Source organism: Bos taurus, chromosome 5 (genome assembly GCF_002263795.3).
Source record: "Bos taurus isolate L1 Dominette 01449 registration number 42190680 breed Hereford chromosome 5, ARS-UCD2.0, whole genome shotgun sequence".
Classification (NCBI taxonomy): domain Eukaryota; kingdom Metazoa; phylum Chordata; class Mammalia; order Artiodactyla; family Bovidae; genus Bos; species Bos taurus.
This window is the reverse complement of record NC_037332.1, coordinates 60,076,068-60,103,964: the sequence shown is the minus strand read 5'-3', so window position 1 is coordinate 60,103,964 and position 27,897 is coordinate 60,076,068. Positions and strand designations below refer to the sequence as shown.

Below are 27,897 nucleotides of genomic sequence, written 5' to 3'. Positions count from 1 at the left end.
CATAGACGGCAGCCCACCAGGCTCCCCCATCCCTGGGATTCTCCAGGCAAGAACACTGGAGTGGGTTGCCATTTCCTTCTCCAATGCATGAAAGTGAAAAGTGAAAGTGAGGTCGCTCAATCATATCCGACCCTCAGCGACTCCATGGACTGCAGCCTTCCAGGCTCCTCCGTCCATGGGATTTTCCAGACAAGAGTACTGGAGTGGGGTGCCATTGCCTTCTCCATAGAAACAGTATAGTATTAGTTAATTCTTAATAAGATGAAATTTTGGTATCTTTAAAACTCTTTGCTCTAGCTATCTAGATAGAAAAAGCAGAGAAAATTATGGCTTCAAAAACTACAATATATTGTAGTTTCAAAAACTACAATATATGTGGAAATGGAAAAATGATTATTTTTCCACTAGTAAATATTTTATAGATACAGTTATTAAATTTATAAAAGTAAACAATGACCAAGTGTCCTTGGCCTTCTATTTTTGCATCTCTAAGGGCATTAGTACCAGGCATGTAATTTAGCTGGCTCAGTCAGCTCTCAGAATTCCTGAAGGGCATTGGTTTCATTGTTTCCCCCATAAGGCCTGAGTAGGCATTAAGATTAAAGAAAACATGGGATCCTAGTATTTCCATTATTCTGAATAAGGGCTAAAGATCATAATTGTAGTATATTTAGCCGCTAATTCTCATTTGCCAGTTCTCATAGTTAATAAAAAGGGAATTTCACTCTGTGGGTTCTGTTTTGGCACTTAACTTCACTAACATGTGAAGTAAAGAATTACAACCTATTTTTTCAAACAAATAGGTTATTAGTGGCCTAGACACAAAGCCCCAGTCATTCCTCAGACCTCCAAGAGTTCCCTGTACCTCTCGCAATTAAAATATTTACCTCACTGTATCATTTGCGTACATATTCAGCTTTTCCTATCTGCTAAACTCTCTGATTCTTTAAAGGCAGATGATGGAATAATCAAAATATCAAACACATAGTGGGTTCAAAATATCACCAGTTAATATATGAATGAATTAATCAATAGAATTTTAAAAATAAGGGATTTATTTCAGATAATGTTAAAAATCAATAATAATGACTGCTCTTGATTGATTGTGTCACACATCTACACGCATTTTCTCTTTTAATTCTCAAATACATGGAGCCAGTACTATTTATAGGTAGGACACTGTGGCTTGTTATTAAGGAATTTATCCAAGGTTACTGAGAGCAGGGATTGGAAACCCCATGTATCTAATTCCAAAGTTTATTCTCTTTATGTCATATTTATCCACATAATGCTAAGAAAAGAACCCAATTTAAAAATGGGCAAAGGTTTAAACAGGTATTTTTTCCAAAGAAGATATGAAAATGCCTAATAAGCCCATGAAAAGATGTTTGAAATTCTTAGTCATTAGGAAAATGCAAATCAAAACTACAATGAAATACTTCTTCACATCTATTAGAATGACTATAATGAAAAACACAAATAATAACAAGTTTTGATGAGGATGCAGAGAAATTGGAACCCTCACACCCTGCTGGTAGGAATGTAAAATGGTGCTGCTGCTGTCTGGCAGGTCCTCAAATAGTTTAACAGAATTATTTTATGACCCAGCAGTTCTACTCTTTAGTATCTGCCCAAGTGAATGGAAAACAAATGTCTACACAAAACCTTGTACCTGAATATTCATAGTTGCTTTATTCTTGCCAAAAGGTGGAAACAACCCAGTGTTTATCAACTGATGAATGAATAAACAAAATGTGGTATATCCATACAACAGAGTATTATCCAACCATAAAAAGGAATGCAGTACTGATACATGCTACAACAAGAATGAACCTTGAAAACATTAGCTGAGTGAGAGAAGCCAGACACAAAAGGCCCCGTACTGTATTATTCCTTTTATATGAAATGTCCAGGAGAGACAAATCCATAAAGACAAAGTAGGTTAGTGGTTGCTAGGAGTTGGAGCTTAGGGAGGAATGGGCAGTAACTGCTTAATGGACACAGATTTTCTTTTTGGAGTAATGGGAATGCCTTGGAATGAGATAATGGCAATGACTGCATAATTTTTTTTGGATATACTAGAAACTACTGAATTGTATACTTTAAAATAGTTAAAATGATACATTTTATGCTGTGTGAATATAATCTCAGTAGGAAAAAATCAAAAGCTGAAAAACAAACCAACCTATGGCTGGTTATAAAGGAACTTTACAAAATGAATATATTTCTTTTCAAGTCCCAGTCATTAGCTGGGACTGTTTTAAAAAGCACTAGCTTTGGATGGATGGGTATTGAGGCAAACCAGTTCTTTCAGTAGCTGCAGTTGTTGTTTCTGGATGTGTACAAATGACCACAGATTTGGTAATGACATTCTGATAGAGTTATCCAATAAGCATAAGTTTTAATATATCAGTATTTCCACCTTGATCATTCACATGAACATATTCAGTAATGAAGACTATGTTTTACATGGTTCACCTAGAAACAAGCAATTTTCCTATGTGAAAAGAAGCATCTGAATGAATTAATTTAACGAAAAAAAAAAAAAAAAAACTATGGAAGAAAACATGCCCTAGCAATTGGCTTCTTGTACGACAATCAGGGGCTCATTTATCTTAAACAAGTCAACTTTTGTAACACCCTCTGCACTGTATAGAATACTGAGTGACAGTTAAACAGAACTGTCAAGAAAAGAGGAAAAACAGTGAGAAATGTGAAGTAGAATGAATTAAAATTGTAAGAGAATGCAAAATAGTCTGCGACAAGGAATTTTCTTTAAAATAACCAGAAGCTATGTGAACACATTGAGCAAGTGAAAAGTACTTAATAATCCCCCACAGCATTTCTAATAGAATTTACCTGGTCTTCTACTAATTATAAAAACCCATCTAAATCCTAAAAGACACTGAACAAAACCCCACAAGACCTTCCTTCATTCTTGTGTCAAATGCTGCTTGACAGATAAGTTGCTCACAAAATGAGTTCTAGTATTTCCCTTCACTTAATTTCTCAGGTTCTTGTCTGACAATTGTTGTGTTAATAGTTTTAACAGCATAGAAGTTATATACTGTTAACTCCACTTTCGCTCTTTCTTTCTAAAATTATTCAAATTAACTAGATAAAAATTTGAAATTATCCTTTTTACCCCTCAAGAAAGTTTATCCTAAGAAGTTATTTTAGGTGTTTGTGGGAAGGAAAAAAAAAAAATCTTCCTGATGACATCACTGTTCCAAGATGGAAGCCTCTAATATTTTTGGATTCTCTTGGGAGTTTTGTTCCCTGTTTTGCCACTGGCTTGCCTTGTGACCCTGGAAAAGCTTAAATATAAAAAGATAAGTGCAAAGTTAACTTATGAAAACAAGACTTAACTGAGATCAAATGAAGAACAGAGATGAAGTGGATCACATGGCTATGTAGCAACTGTTTCAGTAACTCAACACAGTAACCAGGTAGCAATCTGGCTTGAAACAGATTTCACATGTCGAATCTGTATACTAAGGTAGTTTCATATATAGTCTTTAAGTAAAATCAAAGTCTGCCTATAAACAAGAACGGCAGCAAGAATCTAATGGTATTTGTCAGTCTTCTCTTGCTCTGTACCTTGAAGAAATTGTAACTGTAGAAAAGGAGCTGACTTGACATTTTGAGGTAATTCCATAGATACACCAAAATAAATGTCTTAAAATCAGAGTGCCTTGCTTTATTTCCATTGTACACATGCAAATCTGAAACCAGATTATGCATGTAACCTAAGTATTCATTTGTAGGATTTATCCAAATAAGTAAGTCTGTTTGGACAGACATCATTTTTAAAATCCTGTAGTCAGAAATAATACGTAAAGCTCATTGAAAACGAAAAGCAAATAAGAGATGGTTCTATGTAATGAAGTAAGGATAGAAAAAAAATCACCTAAATTGGTAATAGTTTGATTTTATCTAAATGTAGTCTTCATAAGCCTCCTAGGCATCATAGTTTTTAGTTTAATGCTATTTACACTTTTATGGCTGAAATATTTATTACAGTTTCCACAGGAGAGATGAAGTGCCTGATGAAACGGAAAAAAACAAAGCTAGTAGAATTAATCTTGTAAAGATATGAGACATTCAAAACCCATTTAACTACATATAGCATGTTGAAATTCCACTTTTAGAAGTATACTCTTAAGTAGTCTACATGGAAGAACTTTAGGTAACATGTGGAGGATAAGAAATGGCAATATTTAAGGATATTCTTTTAAAGAGTAAAGTCATGATTCACACAGATATAAAATAAAAACATGTCAACAATTTTATTTAACTCAGTAATTAATAAGGGGACAGTAAGACCTTACTACTGCTTCAAAGAAAAATTTAAAAAACCACACATACATTGGCAAATAAATAGATTTACAAAGAGGTGCAAAACAGGTCAATATGATAAGAATTGTTCAACTGCACTGTCAGACACAACTGACTTGCATTTCTGTGGAGAAGAACTATTTGCATTATCGTTAATTTTCTACAGCTTATGGAGTTGTGAAATAGTTCAGTGATAATAAAATGCAGATATGGACAGAAGACCTAAGTAGACATTTCTCCAAAGAAACATACAGATGGCCAACAGGCACGTGAAAAGATGTTCAGCATCAGTAATTATTAGAGAATGCAAATCAAACCGCAATGAGGTATTACCTCACAGCAGTTAGAATGGCCATCATTAAAATGTCTACAATAAATGCTGGAGAGGATGTGGAGAAATGGGAACCCTCCTACACTGTTGGTGGGAATGTAAATTGGTGCAGCTACTATAGAAAACTGTATGGAGGTTCATTAAAAAACTAAAGATATACTTACCATATGAACCAGTAATCCCACTTCTGGGCATATATCCAAAAAAGATGAAAACTCTAATTCAAAAAGATACATGCACCCCAGTATTCATAGCTGCAGTATTTACAACAGTCAAGAGATGGAAGCAATCTAAATGTCCATCAACAGATGAATGGATAAAGAAGATGTGGTGTGTATATGTATATATAAATATACATATGCAATGGAATATTACTCAGTCAATGCCAAAGAATGCTCAAACTACCACACAATTGCACTCATCTCACATGCTGGTAAAGTAATGCTCAAAATTCTCCAAGCCAGGCTTCAGCAATATGTGAACCGTGAAATTCCTGATGTTCAAGCTGGTTTTAGAAAAGGCAGAGGAACCAGAGATCAAATTGCCAACATCTGCTGGATCATGGAAAAAGCAAGACAGTTCCAGAAAAACATCTATTTCTGCTTTATTGACTATGCCAAAGCCTCTGACTGTGTGGATCACAATAAACTGTGGAAAATTCTGAAAAAGATGGGCATACCAGACCACCTGACCTGCCTCTTGAGAAATTTGTATGCAGGTCAGGAAGCAACAATTAGAACTGGACATGGAACAACAGACTGGTTCCAAATAGGAAAAGGAGTTCGTCAAGGCTGTATATTGTCACCCTGCTTATTTAACTTATATGCAGAGTACATCATGAGAAATGCTGGACTGGAAGAAACACAAGCTGGAATCAAGATTGCTGGGAGAAATATCAATAACCTCAGATATGCAGATAACACCACCCTTATGGCAGAAAGTGAAGAGGAACTAAACAGCCTCTTGATGAGAGTGAAAGTGGAGAGTGAAAAAGTTGGCTTAAAGCTCAACATTCAGAAAATGAAGATCATGGCATCTGGTCCCATCACTTCATGGGAAATAGATGGGGAAACAGTGGGAACAGTGTCAGACTTTATTTTTCTGGGCTCCAAAATCACTGCAGATGGTCACTGCAGCCATGAAACTAAAAGACGCTTACTCCTTGGAAGGAAAGTTATGACCAACCTAGATAGCATATTCAAAAGCAGAGACATTACTTTGCCAACAAAGGTTCGTCTAGTCAAGGCTATGGATTTTCCTGTGGTCATGTATGGATGTGAGAGTTGGACTGTGAAGAAGGCTGAGCGCCGAAGAATTGATGCTTTTGAACTGTGGTGTTGGAGAAGACTCTTGAGAGTCCCTTGGACTGCAAGGAGATCCAGCCAGTGCATTCTGAAGGAGATCAGCCCTGGGATTTCTTTGGAAGGAATGATGCTAAAGCTGAAACTCCAGTCCTTTGGCCACTTCATGCGAAACATTGACTCATTGGAAAAAACTCTGATGCTGGGAGGGATTGGGGGCAGGAAGAGAAGGGGACGACAGAGGATGAGATGGCTGGATGGCATCACTGACTTGATGGATGTGAGTCTGAGTGAACTCTGGGAGTTGGTGATGGACAGGGAGGCCTGGCGTGCTGCGATTCATGGGGTGGCAAAGAGTCAGACACGACTGAGCGACTGATCTGATCTGATTACTCATAAAAAAGAATAAAATGATGCCATTTGCAGCAACATGGATGGACCTAGAGATTATCATACTAAGTGAAATAAGTCAGAAAAAGACAAATACAATATAATATTGCTTATATGTGGAATATAAAAAAAGATACAAAAGAACTTATTACAAAACAGAAACAGACTCACAGACATATGAGTTATAGTTACCAAAGGAAAAGTAGAGGAGGGATAGATTAGGAGTTTTGGGCTAACAGATACAAATTCTATATATAAAACAGATAAACAACAAGAACCTCCTGTATAGCACAGGGAACTATATCTAATATCTTGTAATAACCTATAATGGAAAATAATTTGAAAAAGAATATATATATATATATATTTATATATAATTGAATCACTTTGGTGTACACCTGAAATGAATACAACATTGTAAAGCAACTATACTTCAATTAAAAAGAAAAAAAAGCAGATATAATCTAGAAAAGTATGTTAGCCAGAACACTTAGTCTCTCTTTATGGGGGGTGGGTGCATTTCAAAGTTTATCACAATTTTATCCAATAGAAAGAATATTATTTGTTAATTAGAGAAAAATGCAAAGAAAAGTATTCTGATAACGTGGTTTTCCAAAAGATCCTGCATTGATCCTGCCCATGGTTATAAATAAAAGTAGTCCTTATCCCTGGACTCACAAAGAGAGATTTTCTTTATTCTAGGAAATCATCACTCTGAAAGCTAAGAGGAAATTGTACCTAAAATTTACTGAAGAACCCCAAATTTAAACTAAAGTGCTCACTTAACAAAACACAGTTGAGCTAATAGTACATTTTAAAACAATGGGAATATTTTAAAATATTTCACTTGGCTTTTAAAATAGGTTACTTTATTAACATTTTTTAACTCAAAAGTATTTTGAACTTGATTTGGAAGGTCCAAAAAGCTTTTCTCTGTCCTGGAGAAGTTTCTGCCTTTTTTTCTGCAGATACTGGGTTTGGAAGGTTTGATTTTGTATGTTTTGCTTTGTTTTGACCAATCATCTAATTTCTCAGCAAGGGCCATGTGGTATGTTGGAAGATAAACCACAGAACTTGATTTTAGTTAGTTCTCAGTTCTAGCTGTCATACTACAAAACAAAGGTCTACTGAAATACATCTTTAAGAAATCTTAAAATTAATGTCCACAGTTGGGAATACATAGATCTAGTAGCATTTGGAAATTCTGTGTATGTGAATTCATGCTTCCGAATAGTACCTCAGCTACTGATTTCTTCTGATAAATAGCATGCACAATGGCACAGAAAAACTGCCATTTAGATATACAAATCAAAGCTTTGGGGCATACAAAGTTTTGTACATTAAAAAAATGGAAATAAGCCAACAGCCTGAATCTTAACTTTGACTTGAATCATTAGGTTATGTACAATGTTTGACTTACCATTCTTATAAATTAAAACTAACTGTAAAAGCCATCACATTACACAGTATTACTATCTATCCTTACCAGATCATATCAATTAGGGAGAACAGATAACAAAAGGGAGGCTATTCACAAAGAGCAAATCTTTAATTAGAATGTATTTACATACTTTCCTGTTATCTCCATTTGCAAATTTATTCAGGGGAGTTTCTAAGTTAAGGCAGTAAAGAATCTGCCTGTAATGCAGGAGACCCTAGGTTCGATTCCTGGGTCGGGAATATCCCCTGGAGAAGGGATAGGCTACCCACTCCTGTATTCTTGGGCTTCCCTTGTAGCTCAGCTAGTAAAGAATCCGCCTGCAATGTGGGAGACCTGGGTTCAATCTCTGGGTTGGGAAGATCTCCTGGAGAAGGGAAAGGCTACCCACTCCAGAATTCTGGCCTGGAGAATTCCATGGACTATAGCCCATGGAGTCACAAAGAGTTGGACAGGACTGATTGACTTTTACTTCTAAGACTTGTTAACACCTGCAGTGGCCCACAAATGCCCCTAGGAGGCATCAGAATTTCCAAGGTACAGATAGATTTTACATTGCACCAATAAGAATCTAAAAATATTCTCTACTCCTACATGCCCTGAACTTATTGATGCCAGGCGTGGGAAATGGGGCCAATCTTCCTATATTCACCCATTGCCAAAACTGCTAGGCTTCTCAGAGGAAGAGGACAAATAATCCATTCAAGAACAGAATACCCTTGAAATGACTCACTTTGAGTCCATACCAACCTTCATCCTGAGGAACTCTTCAAGGACAGACAAATTGGTTTGAAACATCAATATTATTTAAGTAACACACTGAAGATATTTGGCCAAAGTAGATCTCTCAAAAATCCTACTCCCCAGGGTCATTTAAGGGTTAGGATGGTGACTCTGGAGTCAGACTGCTATAGAATTCTTGGGTAAATTACTTAAGCTTCAGTTTTCTAATTTGTAAAATGACAGCAATAGTTATACCTACCTTATAGGGTTCTTATGGGGCTTCCCTGGTGGCACAGTTGGTAAAGAATCCACATGCAATGCAGGAGGCTGCCTGTAATATAGGAGACCTGGGTTCAGTCTCTGGGTTGGGAAGATCCCCTGGAGAAGGAAATGGCAACCCACTCCAGTATTCTTGCCTGGGAAATCCCACAGACAGAGGATCCTGGAGGGCTATAGTCCATGGGCTTGCAAGAGTTGGACACGATTTAGCAACTAAAATACTATGGGTTCTTGTGTAAATCCAATGAATTAATATTTATACAGTGCCTAGAACAGCACCTGGTACATAGTAAGTGCTAATCAATATTAACTACTACTATTATTTTGATTACTTATCATCATCATCTTCATCTTTATTCTCATTTCCCTCCCTGATTAACCTTATGCCTTAGGCTTACAGTAACTCTCTACATAGCATCATATTTACCAGTGTGACTTGTCCAAAAGTGCTCTGGACAAAGCTAAATATCTTTCAACCCTGTTCTGTCCCAAATCCTGCTTGGTGACAAACAAAAGTACCCCATTCCCACTTCAAATGAATAATTAGCACCCTTTCTTCTTGGGAAGTTTTGAAAATGGACTTAAACTCAATAACTAAGGTTCTCCATGTTCCATTGAATATATATTGGCTGAATGAAAAAAATTAACACATATCAATTGAAAACCTATTATATGCCAGTTAATAAGGATTCAAAGAAATTTAAGCCATAGTTTCTTCCCTGCAAGAGCTTACAATCTATCAGAGAGATGTATATAAACACATGATTACCATACAGTGTACTTAAATGCAGTTTTGTTATGAAATTTGCATTGGCCCCATGCATTTTTTCCAGGTTTGTCAGCCAGTTACTTGGCACCTTAGTGCAGTAGGGACAGTTTATCTTTGGCTCCTTCCCTCTCTTTAGACATTCCCTTTCCCTCCACCAGAAAGCTACTTCCTTCTTTAGGCAACTCTGAGTACAGTTCTAAAATTGAGAACAGATGGTTATAATCCCTGCTGATATGTTTGCTGCTAATAATTTAAGGATTTTCGGTTTCTGAGCTTAAGTCCCTTTTTGTAGGGAGCTCTTGAACCTAAAACGATATTCAGGGCCTAAAGGAATGAGTTCTGATAGGAAGAATTTCAGGCAACAGGCTGACTGGGAAGAGAGAAGTCTCCTGTGGCTGATTTTCATTCTTTAATCATAATTGTTTCTGCTCTATACCTATTTTATTGCTCATGCTTTCTTACAAGACCTGTTTTCTCTAGTGTTCAAGTATAGACCAAAGAATAGATTGTAGAGCTTTTCCACTGCTTACAATCCTGCGATATATATATTATTGGGCAAGGGTTTGAAATATTCAGTCTTCATTTTACTCCATTCTAACACTATGTTTCAAGCCTCCTTTTACCAAACTCAATTATTGTGCTACATGTTCACCATAGAACTCCCACTTCTGTTAAATTGAAATATGCATACCTTTAATAGAGGTAGAGAAAGATTTTATTTGTTAATGAAAAGACATGTTTTCCTCACAATGCTTTCTAGTCAAGGGTTTGTGCTGTAGCATTGTGGTGACTGTTTTTGTCCTGCTTAAGAGGAGCAGGTTCTAACAGGCTAGCCCATTGTTAGAATTTATCTCTTTTCATACATAAGAAGTTCATTCATTTGGAAGCTAATCCTTTTCTCTAAAAGGGACATACTATCTCTTTAGAAATTAAATCAGTTTTTTTGCCTTTACATCTTTTCTAAAGTTGCTGCAAAGCACTGTTCCACTTTTGTAAATCATTTATCAGCGCTAAATGAAGGTCTGTGAATTGCCATAGCTGCCTTTAAGTGGGCAATTTTCTTAGGATCATAGAATGGGCACTGTTTGTGTTCTCTTTTCACAAACATTTTTTAAAGTTCCAATGATGGTATGAAAGGATATTCATTTTCCATTGAAATTCAAAGTTGAATGGTAAAGAAAGAAAATAAAATCATGTATATAAAAACAATAATGGCACAGGAGCCCAAGGAAAGTACCCAATTGAAGTACCCAATTCTTCAGAAATTGAAGAATTTCTGAATACTTGGCTGTAAAATCTTTTTTTTCCCACTAACTTTCATTATAAATTGTAGTAGGACTTGAACAATAGTTGGTTCTTTCTTTCTTGGAGAGCAGCTGGGAAGCAAATTTTATCAGACATTGATAAAAGAATTCAGTTAATTTGAGTCTTCCAAAGCTTTAACCATATTTATTATTTGCTTTGGTATTTCCATTATAATGAATGTCTGTGGATGATAAAATATACCTTTATTTGGAAGGCAGGTGCTAGAATGACAGTCTGATTACTTTTCTCATAAGCAATGGGGAAAATGCAGTACAGAAGGAGGAAAACAGTAAGAGAAAAATCAGAAAGAATGAAACTTATTTTAGTTTTGGTATAGTCATTATCGACATATGCAAATCCATCTTCAGAGACTATTAACATTTACTTTTTCATTTCTGCCACATCAGGTAGTGCCTGCTAAAAAGGAGAGATATTCTCCTAACTCTCCCTTATTTGACTTTCACATTATTTGGAAACACTCTTGGTGAAATGGTAATAGGACCTGCCATATGACATTTAAGGCTTATTTGGTAGCTTAGAAAGGATTATGGGTAGTTGCCTTCAACCAGGCAGTATTCACAATACACAGAGGCAGGCCTTAGAATCATAGAACCTCAAGCCACTCCAGTACTCTTGCCTAGAAAATCCCATGGATGGAGGAGCCTGGTAGGCTGCAGTCCATGGGGTCGCTAAGAGTTGGACATGAATGAGCAACTTCACTTTGACTTTTCACTTTCATGCATTGGAGAAGGAAATGGCAACCCACTCCAGTGTTCTTGCCTGGAGAATCCCAGGGACGGCAGAGCCTGATGGGCTGCTGTCTATGGGGTCACACAGAGTCAGAAATGACTGAAGCGACTTAGCAGCAGCAGCAGCAAGACTCAGTTCAGTTCAGTTCAGTCACTCAGTCGTGTCCGACTCTTTGCGACCCCATGAATTGCAGCATGCCAGGCCTCCCTGTCCATCACCAACTCCCGGAGTTCACTCAAACTTACATCCATTGAGTCGGTGATGCCATCCAGCCATCTCATCCTCTGTCATCCCCTTTTCCTCCTGTCCCCAACCCCTCCCAGCATCAGAGTCTTTTCCAATGAGTCAACTCTTCGCATGCGGTGGCCAAAGTACTGGAGTTTCAGCTTTAGAATCATTCCTTCCAAAGAACACCCAGGACTGATCACCTTAAGACTAAAAGGACCTTAAAAGTTGTCAAAGCCAATCTTCCATTTAATGTTTAAATATTCTACACTATCTTGATAAGCGATTGTCCAACCCTTATGCTTAACATTGCCAATGGCCAGATTCTCACAACCTCCTGCCATGGACAATTTCTTCAAGTCTATGTTTGCTGACTACTAGAGGGCCTTCTGCCCCCAAAGAACAATTAAAAATGAGCTTTTCTAAGCAAGATGGGTTATCTTACAATGACAAATTTGAAAGATAATAATTTCCTCATTTTGTTCCCACATAGATTCTTAGAGCCTTACATATGAAGGAGCAGTATTTTCTCTTCTGTGTCTATTTACCTCTAATATATCATATTTGTCACCAAAGTAGACAGGTATTCATGAGCAAGCTGTTCTAGTAATCCCTTAAATTTCTTATTCAAAGTTTGTATGATTCCCTCCCTGTATGGGATATAGTAAGAAACTTTTGACATCAATGGAGAAATGTACTCTCAGTATAATGGAGGGGTTTATGAAATTCATAGACTATCAAAAATGCCAAGGTATAACTCTTGTATAATTAGGGTTGTAGATTTGTTGTTAAAGATGAATTCTCATTTCCCAGTTACACAGCCAGACACCTCTCTTTTTCAACTAAGCCTTAAATACATAATCCCATTTTCCTGCTCTTTATCTAGTTTATGTTTGTATACCAAACAAGAGCTTTGTTTAACTTGTTACTAAAGTTTCCTTTTTCTGTTTTTTTTTTCCCCAGTGAAGACCTAGTTTCACTTGCACATTTTTCACAAGCATCAAATAGTGGGTGATCTTTCAAGCTTGAACAGTAACAGTTGTATCGCTGAGAAAGGATTTCTTGTTTCAAATGGTCTAGGTAATGATTTACAACTATTTTTAGTAATTCTCAAAATGACAGTTCCTTGACTTTTTCTGTGTGCAGAAATATTTGCTGGGCTGGCATCTTTCAGACCCCGGGAGGTTCATCCCAATCCTTGCATGTGGGTGCAAGGAAGTGCTCTGAGATCCTTACTCCAGAGGGAACTGACCGGTCCACATCATCTTGTGATGCACGTGAATGTTTGATGAGGTTCCCTAAGTGTCTTTGGTCTCCTGAGTTCTGGAATTTGTGGACCAGGACTAACCAGAGTTGGGTGAAATTACATACAGCCCTTGGGCATTCCAAGACCAAACCTGATAAACTGACTTATAATGATAGTTTAGTTTCTCTAAAGAAAAATAGCAATAATTTGCAGCAGAATCCGCTTGCAGTGCTGGAGGTATATATATATATATATATATGCTGGATATATATATATACACACACCTATATATAACTGATTCATTTTGCTGTATACCTGGAACACAATGTTGTAAATCAACTATACTCCAGTAAAAAATTTTTAGTTAAAAAAATATGACGTAAATGAACTTATGTATGAAACAGAAACAGACTCATAGAGAGAACACACTTGGGATGCCATGGGGGTGTGGGGGAGGGAAGGAGTGAGAGTTTGGGGCTAGCAGATACGAGCTATTATATACAGGGTGGATAAACAGCAAGCTACTTTATAGCACTGGGCACTATATTCATGGTCCTGTGATAAATCATAATGGAAAAGAATATGAATATGCATAACTGAACTACTTTGCTGTATAGCTGAAAGTAATACAACATTGTAAATCAACTATATTTCAATTAAGAAAAAGAATCTTACCTTGTAGGAGTTATTTGATAGAATTTTTTTTTCATGATGATAAGAATGTTGAATTTAAAAGATTTAATAAAAAGCAGTTGGACTAGAACATTTCAACAGAATATATGAAAAATTAGATATTCAGGAGCTAGGATGAAAACACCTCATTCTTATAGAGTAGTGAACATTGAATTCCTGCAGCTCTCCAAATTTAAGTGCAAAGTTGTCTTTAGCTCTTAGCTGGATGTGTGAATAGTTATGTATAGTAAACTCCTAACAACTCCATGGGACTTTATGTATAAACAAGTCCTAGCTTTGTTGTATAAACAAGTCTTTTCACAAAGAAAAGCCCAAGAAAAAAGGTAACTATAATTCATCTCATGCTTGGGCATTCCAAGAACAAAACCAATACATTGAATCTATAATATTAGCTGAGTTTCTATAAAGAAAATCAACAAAAATTTTTGTAACATATTGCACTCTGAGTCAATTCTACCATTTAAAAAATCTATATCCTAGCTAATCCCTAAGAACTAAAAGGACAGCTATAGTTCATTTTCATTAAGCACAAAAACCTTTGTTTATAATACATAGAAACTAAATTTAGCAAGATGGCTCTTAGGTATCATGTGATTCATTCACAAGTAGCCTGTGGACCTCCAAGCCCTGAATAATTCCTGCACTTGAATTTTATGTGTACATAAAGGTCCACAGTAGTCACATAACACACTTGGATAATGCATATGCTATTCCCAGAGCGCCTCTACCAGTGGAACCAAAGAAATATATTCCAAGAGAATGAAAAGAGAAAGGAGACTTTGGGTAGACAACGCAACTTTCTCAAGTGTTAAGTTAGGTCAAGCAGTAATACCTCAATGTATTGGTTGTAGCTATTTCCACATTTGTTGAACCCTAAGATTAATTTTATTTCTGGCCAGTCTAAGTATGTCTCATTTTTAGTAGTTCCTTTATCATCGCAGTCAGAATATTTCAGATATATTGAAATAAACTTTGTTCATAGATTTTCTGTAACCTCCCAGAACCACAGCTTGGTTAATTTTGTTTCCTCTTCCTGGAAAGTCTCTTCCCTTCTGCCTGTCAGAAATACTGCCCAACTTCAACGCCCGTCTGTCTCATAAAGTCCTCAGTCACTGTTAATCTACTGTGATTTCTGCATCTTTTGAACTCCAACATAATTTTCTTTCTTAGGTATTTATTTATTGTCTTGTTTATGCATAATTTTTTTATGTAAATCTTTTTTATCCAGCTACATTGTACTTTGCTTAAAGACAGAAATCATGTTTTGTAACGCTTTGTGTATCAAACATTGCCTAATATAGCAACTTTCTCTAGTAGGTATTCATTAAATAATTATAAATGGTTGATATAACTTATTACCTCTGCATTGATTTATTTTTTATACTGTTTCTCAAGAAAAAACAAACAATACTTCATAGATCCAAGTTTGGGACTCTGTCTCTGAGCTACTTCAAAAAACGTTCGTTTGTACAGTCATGATATCATGTGTCAATAAATTCATTGTGGTACTGGAATTCATGGCAAACTTAGTTATTAGGAAGTATTCCAGATGATCCCAAATACTAATTTTTAGAAGTTATTGATGAGATAATACAAAATATTAAAATTCTCATAAAATGCTCAGATCCCAAATAATTCTGTTAGGGGCAGCACACTGATTGAAACCTTCCACCCTGGCCAGGCACCATAGTAACCATTTGCATAAGTTGTTTTACGACAGGAGGTCCTGGTAAAGAACAGAGAACTAATAAGCCTCCACCAACCAGAAGAGTTCGGGAAAGGTCAAAAGGAGACACCACAGGTCCGACCACCTCCCAGAATCCTTCTCTCTGGCATCCATTTTGGCTGAACAAGGCGTGCACCACCAAGAAGGACTCTTGAGTCAGAATGATTGGCTAAAGACAATCTGGAAACTAATCCCATCACCATAAAACCCAATAAAACCATATAAAAACCCATAAAACCCATAAAACCCCATAAACTATCACCATAAAAGCCATGTGGCAGAGCTGTTCTCCTGGGTTCCCTTACCCTACTGCTCTCCACCCGAGTGCCCTTTCTCAATAAAATCTCTTGTTTTGTCAGCACATGTGTCTCCTTGGACAATTCTTTTCCGAGTGTTAGACAAGAGCCCAGTTTCGGGCCCTGGAAGGGGTCCCCCTTCCTGCAACAATTCCACTAAAATATTTTTCCTTGTGAGAAATACTATTTTTAAAACCCTCAGCTACTCTGAATTATGGGATTAAAAGAAAATGCCCAGTATTATGACAAAATGTCTTCAAAGCCTTAAAAATATACAGATGATGACTGTTTGACTTTACTTCTAGAAAACACATTCCAAATAAATGAAGATGTACACAATAGCTACAAGGATATTAATTATAGAATTAAAATATACTGTATAAAAATATATGAAAACCTAAATAACCAAAAATAGGTGATTGGTCAAATAAACTGTATATTGTACAAGGAAATCATTAAATGGGTGTTGTACAAAAACATTTAATGACATGGAAAGGTCTACATTTTCTGTATTGAAGACGTATCACTTTTGTGTAAAGAATAAAAAAAAATTTGAAGTATTAAAAATTTAAGTAAATGCCTAGCAATTATCTCAGAATTGCTTATTTGGGTCATGTATCCTGCTGTCAAGAAAATATATATTTTGTAGTTTTTTGAATTAACAGCAAAGACAAACCAAAGAAAGGATCTCTCATCTTGATGATTAATATCTTCAAGTGAATGAATGTCATATGGCTAAAGCCAATGAACGAGATGAGCTTGTGGGAAGAATGTTCTTTCCTAGCGTTGTTTGTGCTCTTAGCTCTTACTTTTCTTTGCAGGTCCATGGAAAGTGTATATGTAAGCACAACACAGCAGGCACCCACTGCCAACACTGTGCACCTTTATATAACGACCGCCCCTGGGAGGCAGCTGATGGAAAAACAGGGTCTCCAAATGAGTGCAGAAGTAAGTACCAAGTCCACAGACTCAGAAGTCTTCTTTGTTAAGTAAACATCTGTAGACTTCTCGTTTGTTGTCTTGAGAAACACAATATTAAGTGGTAGGTTACAGATGCTAACCTACACAAACATAGCCCATATCACTGCCCACTGTGACTTCAGCCATTGGAAACAATTCAGTTCAGTTCAGTTCAGTTCAGTCACTCAGTCGTGTCTGACTCTTTGCGACCCCATGAATCGCAGCAGGCCAGGCCTCCCTGTCCATCACCAACTCCCAGAATTCACTCAGACTCATGTCCATCGAGTCAGTGATACCATCCAGCCATCTCATCCTCTGTCGTCCCCTTCTCCTCCTGCCCCCAATCCCTCCCAGCATCAGAGTCTTTTCCAATGAGTCAACTCTTCACATGAGGTGGCCAAAGTACTGGAGTTTCAGCTTCAGCATCATTCCTTCCAAAGAAATCCCAGGGCTGATCTCCTTCAGAATGGACTGGTTGGATCTCCTTGCAGTCCAAGGGACTCTCAAGAGTCTTCTCCAACACCACAGTTCAAAAGCATCAATTCTTCAGTGCTCAGGAAACAATTACTGCTTGCAAAGTCGCTGGTATGACTATTTTGCCAAAAATGTGTTGCTTATTTGCTGGGACTCTATGTTGAACCTGAGCACCCTTCTTGAGAGTTTGACATAATAAAAACATGGCCAGACACAGAGCAACTGAGGTTTAGAGTTCACAGATACTGAATTATAATAATGAAAATAGGTATCTTGAATTCAGTTCTCAAAACAATCCTATAAAGTAGGTGGTGTTAATCTCATATTGCTGCTGCTGCTGCTAAGTCGCTTCAGTCGTGTCTGACTCTGTGCGACCCCATAGACAGCAGCCCACCAGGCTCCCCTGTCCCTGGGATTCTCCAGGCAAGAATACTGGAGTGGGTTGCCATTTCCTTCTCCAATGCATGAAGGTGAAAAGTGAAAGTGAAGTCACTCAGTCATGTCCGACTCTGAGCGACCCCATGGACTGCAGCCTACAGGGCTCCTCCATCCATGGGATTTTCCAGGCAAGAGTACTGGAGTGGGGTGCCATCGCCTTCTCCTAATCCCATATTAGAGATCAGTAAACTGAGGTCCAATAAAATTTTAAGTATCTTGCCAAAGTTAGTAAATGATAGAGTCAGGACTTGATCCCTAGTTTTCAGACTCCAAATTAAATACTTTTTTCTAGAATACCATAATGCCTGTCTCTTCACTTATACTTTTAAAAACAAATTAGATTTGAAACTATGCCAGTTCATCAAGAATGAGACTAACACTGTCATGGCTGACTTTGGGTTTGAGGTTTGAGATTAGATAGAAGAGTAAAAAATATGGGAATGTGAACCATTTTTTTCTTTGCAATTAAAAATGAAGCACACATGAAATGGAAATATACAGGCACCGAGAAATGCACGTGCCCATAACAATGTTTACACTAACAAACTTCAACTTTACTAGGATTTAAAGGCAAATACAGTGGGTAAAATTGTGGGAAGTCTCTTCCCATAGGTAGTTTGGAATCATAACTGATTTATTTTAGTTTCACGGAAATGTACAGGATTTCCTCTAAGCATAAATCTTAAATTATCTTATAGTATGCTTTTTAAAGACTATGAATCTGGTCAAAATATCATAACACATCAAGGAAACAATGAAAAACAATAGCAAAAACATTTTCAAATACAGCTGACCTCCAGGAAAAAGTTCAGATCCTTATTCTAAATCAATCAAGACAATCTAAAGAATTTCTTCCGAATTCCTAGAGTGCCATTATGACCCTTTCCACAGAAACCAGCTGCATGTCTAAATACATATAGAACACAGAGACTTGTCACTTGGTGCTACTTACTATAATCTTAGAAATGACTTTGAGAATCTGTTACATAAGAAACTTGCAAGCCTCTCCCATAAGAAAATTAAGGCCTCTTTAGGAGACCACCTCATACTCACCAGTACAATAACTGAAGAACAGTACTTCATGAAAGGCAAATCAATCTATCTGCCAAGTTACTAACCCCTGTGCACTAGAGGTTTCCTTCTAGGTTTGAAGGAAGGTGGGAGGGAGAGAAGGATGAAAGAGAAGGAAGGAAGAAAGGAAAGAAACTACTGAGGGCCAGAGGAAACAGGGTGAATAGGGATGGGGAGACTAGAGTTCTTAATATATAAACCTGCTTACACTGTTTTGACTCCTGTATTGTGAAAATGTATACTATTCAAAAAACTAAATTAAAAAAAAATGAAGTACAATTGATTTACAATGTTGTGTTAATTTCTGCAGAGTGATTCAATTTTACATACATAAGGCTTCCCAGGTGGCATTAGTGGTAAAGAACTCGCCTGCCAGTGCATAAGAGACACAGGTTTGATCCCTGTGTCAGTTAGATCCCCTGGAGGAGGGAATGGCAACCCATCCTGGTATTCTTACTTGGGGAATCCCATGGGCAGAGGAACCTGGCGGGCTACAGTCTTTAAGGGACGAAAGAGTCGGACACGACTGAAGCAACTTCACACACACACACACACACACACACACACACACACACACACACACACACCACACATGTATTCTTTTTTCCATATTCTTTTCTATTATGGTTTATCACAGTTTATTGAATGTAGTTCCCTGTGCTATTACAGTAGAACCTCATTGTTTATCCATTCTATATGTAATAGTTTGCATCTGCTAACCCCAAACTCCTACTCTATTCTTTCCCCATCCTCGCACCCTCTTGGCAACCACAAGTCTGTTTTCTACTTATGAATCTGAAAAAACTAATTTTAAAAAAAATTTAGCAGTCAATTTGCCCTACTTGTAACTGAATACTAGAGAAACTGTCATTTTATTTTTAATTCTTTGTTTTCCTCTGATTCTTCTTTCCCCCAGCCTGCAAGTGCAATGGACATGCTGACGCCTGTCACTTTGACATTAATGTGTGGGAGGCATCAGGGAATCGTAGTGGCGGCGTCTGCAATGACTGTCAGCACAACACAGAAGGTCAACACTGCCAGCGATGTAAGCCAGGCTTCTACTGGGACCTCCGAAGACCTTTCTCTGCCCCAGATGCTTGCAAATGTAAGTGAACTCATGGTTATGGGGGGAAAAGTTTGATTCTTACAAAAGAGATGACACTGCATCCTTCATTTGCTCACCCAAGGGAGAGAGGTCATGAAATTCTCAGACAATCCACTCATACACTTCAGTTAACTTCATTGATAAGGGGTAAAAATTGTCAGGTGGGCACAGTACAATAGTCATAAAAACAATCTCCTTACTCACTCTCCATGAAATAAAATTGTCTCCTATAGCACCATATTTTGGAAAACAAGATGACTAATAACAGGGAAAAAAGAATGATCAAAAGGAAGATATATTTAAGATTATCTTCAGCTCAGTTCAGTCTGTCAGTCATGTCCAACTCTTTGCAGCCCCATGAACTGCCGCATGCCAGGTTTCCCTGTCCATCACCAACTCCCAGAGCTTGCTCAAACTTCTGTCCATCAAGTTGGTGATGCCATCCAACTATCTCATCCTCTGTCATCCCCTTCTCCTGCCTTCAATCTTTCCCAGCATCAGGGTCTTTTCCAATGAGTCAGCTCTTCTCACTAGGTGGCCAAAGTATTGGAGTTTCAGCTTCAGCATCAGTCCTTCCAATGAATATTCAGGGTTGATTGTCTTTAGAATTGACTAGTTAGATCTCCTTGCAGTCCAAGGGACTCTCAAGAGGCTTCTCCACCACTACAGTTCAAAAGCATTAATTCTGCAGTGCTCAAATTTTCTTAAGACCAAATATATGAGTAGGACACAGACAATAATGGACTCAAACTGATGAAATAAAGAGTGGTTATCTGCACTTGGGTCATTCTTGTTTTCATGTCTGCAGTGAACTTGAACATCTGAAAAATGACAGATTTTGGTTCCACTGTGAATGCAATCTGGTTGACTCTGCTGTAAGGTACCATGGTATCATAAATGAATTTAGAACATAACAGTAATTCCTTACATTCCCTCCAAATACTAAACTATTAAAGAATGGGTTCTGCTTTTTGTTGGCATAAATCCAATAAGAGGTTTTTTTCCAAAGAAAGAGTATAATTCTCAAAGATCTGCCCAGTTAATGAGACATTCTCTGAAACATGACTATGAAGGATGTAGACAGAGCTTAAGTAAAAGTCCAGTGTGGATGAATAGTTCCTCTAACTACATGAGCATTTACATGTCTCTTGACTCAGATGATTAGATCACAGAAACCACTCACGACTGTTAATGGAGATGAATGATCATGCCCTTCCTTTTCCCACTAAGGACTCTACGCTAGGTCAAAAAACAGAGACAGGAAAGGAACAATACAATGGGAAACAATCATTTAAAATCTTGAGTTTGTTTTTAATTTAAAGGAAAAATTCTGTTGCTCTTGAAAAAACAGTTTTGACATAAGGCAGGAGGTATTTACATGAAATATGAGTGGGCTTGTTAACAGGCTTTTTCTCTTATATTGTTGAAGATAGAATGTGGAACAGCTCACTTTCAACACTAAGCCCCAAATTTTGATTTACGTCACAATATTTCTCCAAGAATTGTTTTACTCCTGTTTTTTTTCTGTACTCAGTTCAGTTCAGTTCAGTCACTCAGTCATGTCCGACTCTTTGAGACCCCATGGACTGCAGCATGCCAGGCTTCCCTGTCCCTCACCAACTCCTGGAATTTACTGAAATTCATGTTCCTTGAGTCGGTGATGCCATCCAACCATCTCATCCTCTGTTGTCACTTTCTCGTCCCGCCTTCAATCTTTCCCAGCATCAGGGTCTTTTCAAATGAGTCAGTTCTTCACATCAGGTGGTCAAAGTATTGGAGTTTCAGCTTTAGCATCAGTCCTTCCAGTGAATATTCAGGACTGATTTGCTTTAGGATGGACTGGTTGGATCTCCTTGCAGTCCAAGGGACTCTCAAGAGTCTTTTCCAACACCACAGTTCAAAAACATCAGTGCTCAGCTTTCTTTACAGTCCAACTCTCACATCCACACATGACAACTGGAAAAACCATAGCCTTGACTAGACGGACCTTTGTTGGTATTATTTGACCTGAGGCCAAACTATGGTGGAGGTAATGAAAAGGTCCCATGCACGCACTGCTATACTCAGTGTCCCCAATCCTGCAGCAGGCCACTGCCGACCCACGCCTCCACCAGAGACTCCTGGACACTTATGGGCAAGTCTGGGTTAGTCTCTTGTGGGGTCACTGCTCCTTTCTCCTGGGTCCTGGTACATACAAGATTCTGTTTGTGCCCTTTGAGTGTCTGTTTCCCCAGTCGTGTGTAAGATCTAGCGACTCTATGGTGGGTTAATGGCAGCCTCCTCCCAAAGGGCTTATGTCATACCCAGGTCTAGTGCACCCAGAGCCCCTGCCCCTGAAGCAATCCATTTCTGACCTGTACCTCCTCTGGAGACACCCAAACACAGTTCTGTCTCAGTCTCTGTGGGGTCTCCAGTCCTGGTGTGTACAAGGTATGTTTGAGCCCTCTGAGCTTCTCTGGCCAGTATGCGATTTGATTCTAAATGCTATTTCTGTATTCAGACTTTAATTTTTTTATTTTATTTGGAGGATAATTGCTGTACAACATTGTGTTTGTTTCTGCTGTAACATTGTGAATTAGCAAATTCAGACTTAAATTGAAGAAAGTGGGGAAAACCACTAGACCATTCAGGTATGACCTAAATCAAATCCCTTATGATTATACAGTGGAAGTGAGAAATAGATTTAAGGGACTAGATCTGATGGACAGAGTGTCTGATAGGAGACAGGGATCCAGACCATCCCCATGGAAAAGAAATGCTGTACAGGAGACAGGGATCAAGACCATCCCCATGGAAAAGAAATGCAAAAAAGCAAAATGGCTGCCTGAGGAGGCCTTAAAAATAGCTGTGAAAAGAAGAGAAGTGAAAAGCAGAGGAGAAAAGGAAAGATATAAGTATCTGAATGCAGAGTTCCAAAGAATAACAAGGAGAGATAAGAAAGCCTTGCTCAGCGATCAATGCAAAGAAATAGAGGAAAACAACAGAATGGGAAAGACTAGAGATCTCTTCAAGAAAATTAGAGATACCAAGGGAACATTTCATGCAAAGATGGGCTTGATAAAGGACAGAAATGGTATGGACCTAACAGAAGCAGAAGATATTAAGAAGAGGTGGCAAGAATACCCAGAAGAACTGTACAAAAAACATCTTTACAACCAAGATAATCACTATGGTGTGATCACTGACCTAGAGCCAGACATCCTGGAATGTGAAGTCAAGTGGGCCTGAAAGCATCTCTACAAACAAAGCTAGTGGAGGTGATGGAATTCCAGTTGAGCTCTTTCAAATCCTGAAAGATGATGCTGTGAAAGTGCTGCACTCAAGATGTCAGCAAATTTGGAAAACTCAGAATGGCCACAGGACTGGAAAAGGTCAGTTTTCATTCCAATCCCAAAGAAAGGCAAAGCCAAACAATGCTCAAACTACCACACAATTGTACTCATCTCACACGCTAGTAAAGTAATGCTCAAAATTCTCCAAGCCAGGCTTCAGCAATACGTGAACCGTGAAATTCCAGATATTCAAGCTGGTTTTAGAAAAGGCAGAAGAACCATAGATCAAATTGCCAACATTCGCTGGATCATGGAAAAAGCAACAGAGTTCCAGCAAAACATCTATTTCTGCTTTATTGACTATGCCAAAGCCTTTGACTGTGTGGATCACAAGAAACTGTGAGAAATTCTGAAAGAGATGGGAATACCAGACCACCTGACCTGCCTCTTGAGAAACCTATATGCAGGTCAGGAAGCAACAGTTAGAACTGGACATGGAACAACAGACTGGTTCCAAATAAGAAAAGGAGTTCGTCAAGGCTGTATATTGTCACCCTGCTTATTTAACTTATATGCAGAGCACATCATGAGAAATGCTGGGCTGGAAGAAGTACAAGCTGGAATCAAGATTGCTGGGAGAAAGATCAATCACCTTAGATATGCAGATGACACCACCCTTATGGCAGAAAGTGAAGAGGAACTAAAAAGCCCTTTGATGAAAGTGAAAGTGGAGAGTGAAAAAGTTGGCTTAAAGCTCAACATTCAGAAAATGAAGATCATGGCATCTGGTCCCATCACTTCATGGGAAGTAGATGGGGAAACAGTGGAAACAGTGTCAGACTTTATTTTTGGGGGCTCCAAAATCACTGCAGATGTTGATTACAGCCATGAAATTAAAAGACACTTACTCCTTGGAAAGAAATTTATGACCAACCTAGATATTATATTGAAAAGCAGAGATATTATTTTGCCAACAAAGGTCCATCTAGTCAAGGCTATGGTTTTTCCAGTGGTCATGTATGGATGTGAGAGTTGGACTGTGACGAAAGCTGAGAGCCGAAGAATTGATGCTTTTGAACTGTGGTGTTGGAGAAGACTCTTGAGAGTCCCTTGGACTGCAAGGAGATCCAACAAGTCCATGCTAAAGGAGATCAGTCCTGGGTGTTCTTTGGAAGGACTGATGCTGTATCTGAAACTCCAGTACTTTGGCCACCTCATGCGAAGAGTTGACCCATTGGCAAAGACCCTGATGCTGGGAGGGATTGGGGCAGGAGGAGAAGGGGACAACAGAGAATGAGATGCCTGGATGGTATCACCAACTTGATGGACATGAGTTTGGGTGAACTCTGGGAGTTGGTGATGAACAGAGCGGCCTGGCGTGCTGTGATTCATGGGGTCGCAAAGAGTCGGACATGACTGAACGACTGAACTGAACTGATACACATATACTTGAGCCTCCCTTCTACATGCCCCAACCATCAGACTTTCATTTTAGTAGAATTCAAACAGATCTAGAACAGAAACTTACCCTGCCCCTTACAGTTGTGTAACCCAATGCCAACTGTTGAAGGTCTTTGGACACCAATGTCTTTCTACTCACAAGGTTGTAATGAGAACTATATAACCTAAAATATGTGGAGTGTTTAGCAGGTTTCTTGTATAGTAAGTCCTAAAGAAATGAAAAACTAGTATAAACTGTTGTCCTATAAGATCTACTCTTTATTGATTAAAAATACCTTATAACAAAAATAATTTCTCCTTTAAAATCCATAGTACCTTAGGGACTAACATGTAGTTTCCTTAACTCTGTGTGCTCAGTGAAGGGTCTGCTTATGAAATTTTTCAACCTGAAACATATTCAGCCCCAGCACCATTTTGTACAGGATATATTTAAATATATATGTGTATGGGGGTATTTCACATCTTCAGACCACTAGTAAAAATGTCTAAAAGAAAGAATATATGCACTAACAAGCAGATAAAACAGGAAATTAGTTTACTACCTTGCATGGCAATGGGCAACATTTTCAGAAAGATACTGTTATAGGGATTGTATTGAATATGTAGATTGCTTTCGGTAGTACAGTCATTTTCACAATATTGATTCTTCCCATCCAAAAACACCTTCTGTGTCATCTTTGGTTTCTTTCACCAGTGTCTTATAGTTTTCTGAGTACAGGTCCTTTACTTCTTTAGGTATGGTTATTCCTAGGTATTTTATTCTTTTTGATGGAATGATAAATGAGATTATTTCCTTAATTTCTCTTTGTGATCTTTTACTGTTAGTATGTAGGAATGCAACAGATTTCTGTGCATTAATTTTGTATCCTGCTTTACCAGATTCATTAATTAGCTCTAGTAGTTTTCTGGTAGTAACTTTAGGATTTTCTATGTATAGTATCATGTTATCTGCAAACACTGACATTTTTACTTATTTTCTCATTTGTATAGCTTTTTGAACTATTGGTGGGAATGTAAATTGATACAGTCACTATGAAGAACATTATGAAGGTTCCTTACAAAACTAAACATAGAACTTCCATATGACCCAGCAGTTCTACTCCTGGTCATATACCCAAAGAAAACCATAAGTCTAAAAGACACAGGCACCCCCAAGTTCACTGCAGCACTATTCACAATAGCCAGGACATGGAAACAACCCAAATATCTATCAACAGAGGAATGGATAAAGGAGATGTGGTACATATATACAATGAAATGTTGCTCAGTCATAAAAGGAATGAAATTGGGTCATTTGGAGAGATGTGGATGGACCTAGAGAGTGTCATATAGAGTGAAGTAAGTCGGTGAGAGAAAAGCAGATACTGTATATTAACACATATATGTGGAATCTAGAAAAATGGTATAGATGATCTTATTTGCAAAGCAGAAATAGAGACATCAGATCAGATAAGATCAGTCGCTCAGTTGTGTCCGACTCTTTGCGACCCCATGAATCGCAGCACACCAGGCCTCCCTGTCCATCACCAACTCCCGGAGTTCACTGAGACTCAAGTCCATCGAGTCAGTGATGCCATCCAGCCTTCTCATCCTCTGTCGTCCCCTTCTCCTCTTGCCTCCAATCCCTCCCAGCATCAGTCTTTTCCAATGAGTCAACTCTTCGTATGAGGTGGCCAAAGTACTGGAGTTTCAGCTTTAGCATCATTCCTTCCAAAGAAATCCCAGGGCTGATCTCCTTCAGAATGGACTGGTTGGATCTCCTCGCAGTGCAAGGGACTCTCAAGAGTCTTCTCCAATACACAGTTCAAAAGCATCAATTTTTCGGTGCTCAGCCTTCTTCACAGTCCAACTCTAACATCCATACATGACCACAGGAAAAACCATAGCCTTGAACGAATGCATGGATTCTGAACAGGGAAGAGGGTGGGATGAACTGGGAGGTTGGGTCAGACATATATACACTAGTAATACTATATATAAAATACACAAATAATGAGAACATTTTATAGCACAGGGAACTCTACTCAGTGCTCTGTGGTGACCTAAATGGGGAGGAAATCCAAAAAAAGAGGGGCTATGTATACGTATAGCTGATTCACTTTGCTGTATAGCAGAAACTAACATAACATTGGAAAGCAACTATGCTCCAATAAAAACTAATAAAAACCAATAAATAAAATTAATAAATGAAGTATATAGTAAATATGTTAGAAGATGGTAAGTGCTATTAATAACATCACCAAAGAAGTATAAATCAAACAAGTTAAGAAGGATCCGAGGTGCCAGGGGTTTGGAATGAGAAGATGAGTGACAAGATGCAGTATTATTTTTCACTTTCGTTATTTAATAATTGGCATATAGCACTATATGAGTTTAAGATGTACAGCATAATCATTTGGTATATGTATATATAATTGTGAAATGATCACAATAAGTTTAGTTAACATCTATCACCTCACATAATTATAGTTTTTTCCTTATGATGAAAACTTTTATAATCTACTCTCTTAGGAACTTTCACATACACAGTATGGTATTAACTGTACTTATCATGCTGTACATTATATCTCCAAAACTTATTTATCTTATAACTGGAAGTTTGTTGTTGTTGTTGTTGTTGTTGTTTTACCATCTTCACCTATTTTGCCCTAACAACCCCTCATTCCCCACCTCTGGAAACCACCAATCTGTTCTCTATTCCTGTAAGTTTGGTTTTTTAGCTTCTCACTGATATAAGTGAGAACATAGACAAGATGCAGTATTGAATGAGGATAGGCTTCATCACTAAGAAGGTGAGACTTGAGCAAAGAACCGAAGATAGTAAAAAAGTTGGCCAAATATTTAAGAAAATCTAAGCAGATGGAACACCCAGAGCGAATGTCCTCAGACATGAAGGTGCTTAATGTGTCAAAATGAAAACAAGGAGGTCAGCGTGGCTGCATCAGAATGGGATTTGGGGGGAACAGGTGATGAGACCAGAGGTATGAGGCAAATAATGTGGGCCTGTAAGCCACTGAAAGCACAGCACATTTTACCTGAAGTGAAATGATGAACCAGCATAGATATTTGAACAGAAAAGTGGTATAATCTGACTTACTTTTCAAAGATTCATTCTTGTGTTGAACAAAGGCAGCTCAATTCAAGTTTAGTTGCAGTCAACAAGCAAACCAGTGATTCTCAAAATGTCTGGTTCCTGGACCATCAGCATCATCTGGGAATGTGTTAGAAATGCAAGTTTTCAGACTGCAACCCAAACCAGCTGCACCAGATTTTGGGGTGGAGCCCAGAAATCTGAATTTTACAAGC

The 27,897-nt window shown here is 38.0% G+C and overlaps 1 protein-coding gene and 1 long non-coding RNA gene across 9 annotated transcripts in view; one reads left to right on the top strand and one right to left on the bottom strand.

The window, feature by feature from the left end:
- The window catches only part of NTN4 (netrin 4), a 130,108-nt gene that overhangs the window by 57,818 nt on the left and 44,393 nt on the right, over positions 1 to 27,897 (top strand). For all 4 annotated transcript variants that reach the window (XM_005206644.5, XM_010805194.4, NM_001102203.1 and 1 more), the window contains 2 exons: positions 16,632 to 16,758; positions 19,670 to 19,858. In XM_005206644.5, coding sequence (XP_005206701.1) covers positions 16,632 to 16,758; positions 19,670 to 19,858 — 316 coding nt within the window. The remainder of the gene's footprint in view (positions 1 to 16,631; positions 16,759 to 19,669; positions 19,859 to 27,897) is intronic.
- Positions 1 to 27,897, bottom strand: part of LOC112446712 (uncharacterized) — a 103,999-nt gene that overhangs the window by 52,790 nt on the left and 23,312 nt on the right. For all 5 annotated transcript variants that reach the window (XR_009494546.1, XR_009494547.1, XR_009494544.1 and 2 more), the window contains one exon: positions 8,781 to 8,852. This is a non-coding gene — a long non-coding RNA (uncharacterized lncRNA). The remainder of the gene's footprint in view (positions 1 to 8,780; positions 8,853 to 27,897) is intronic.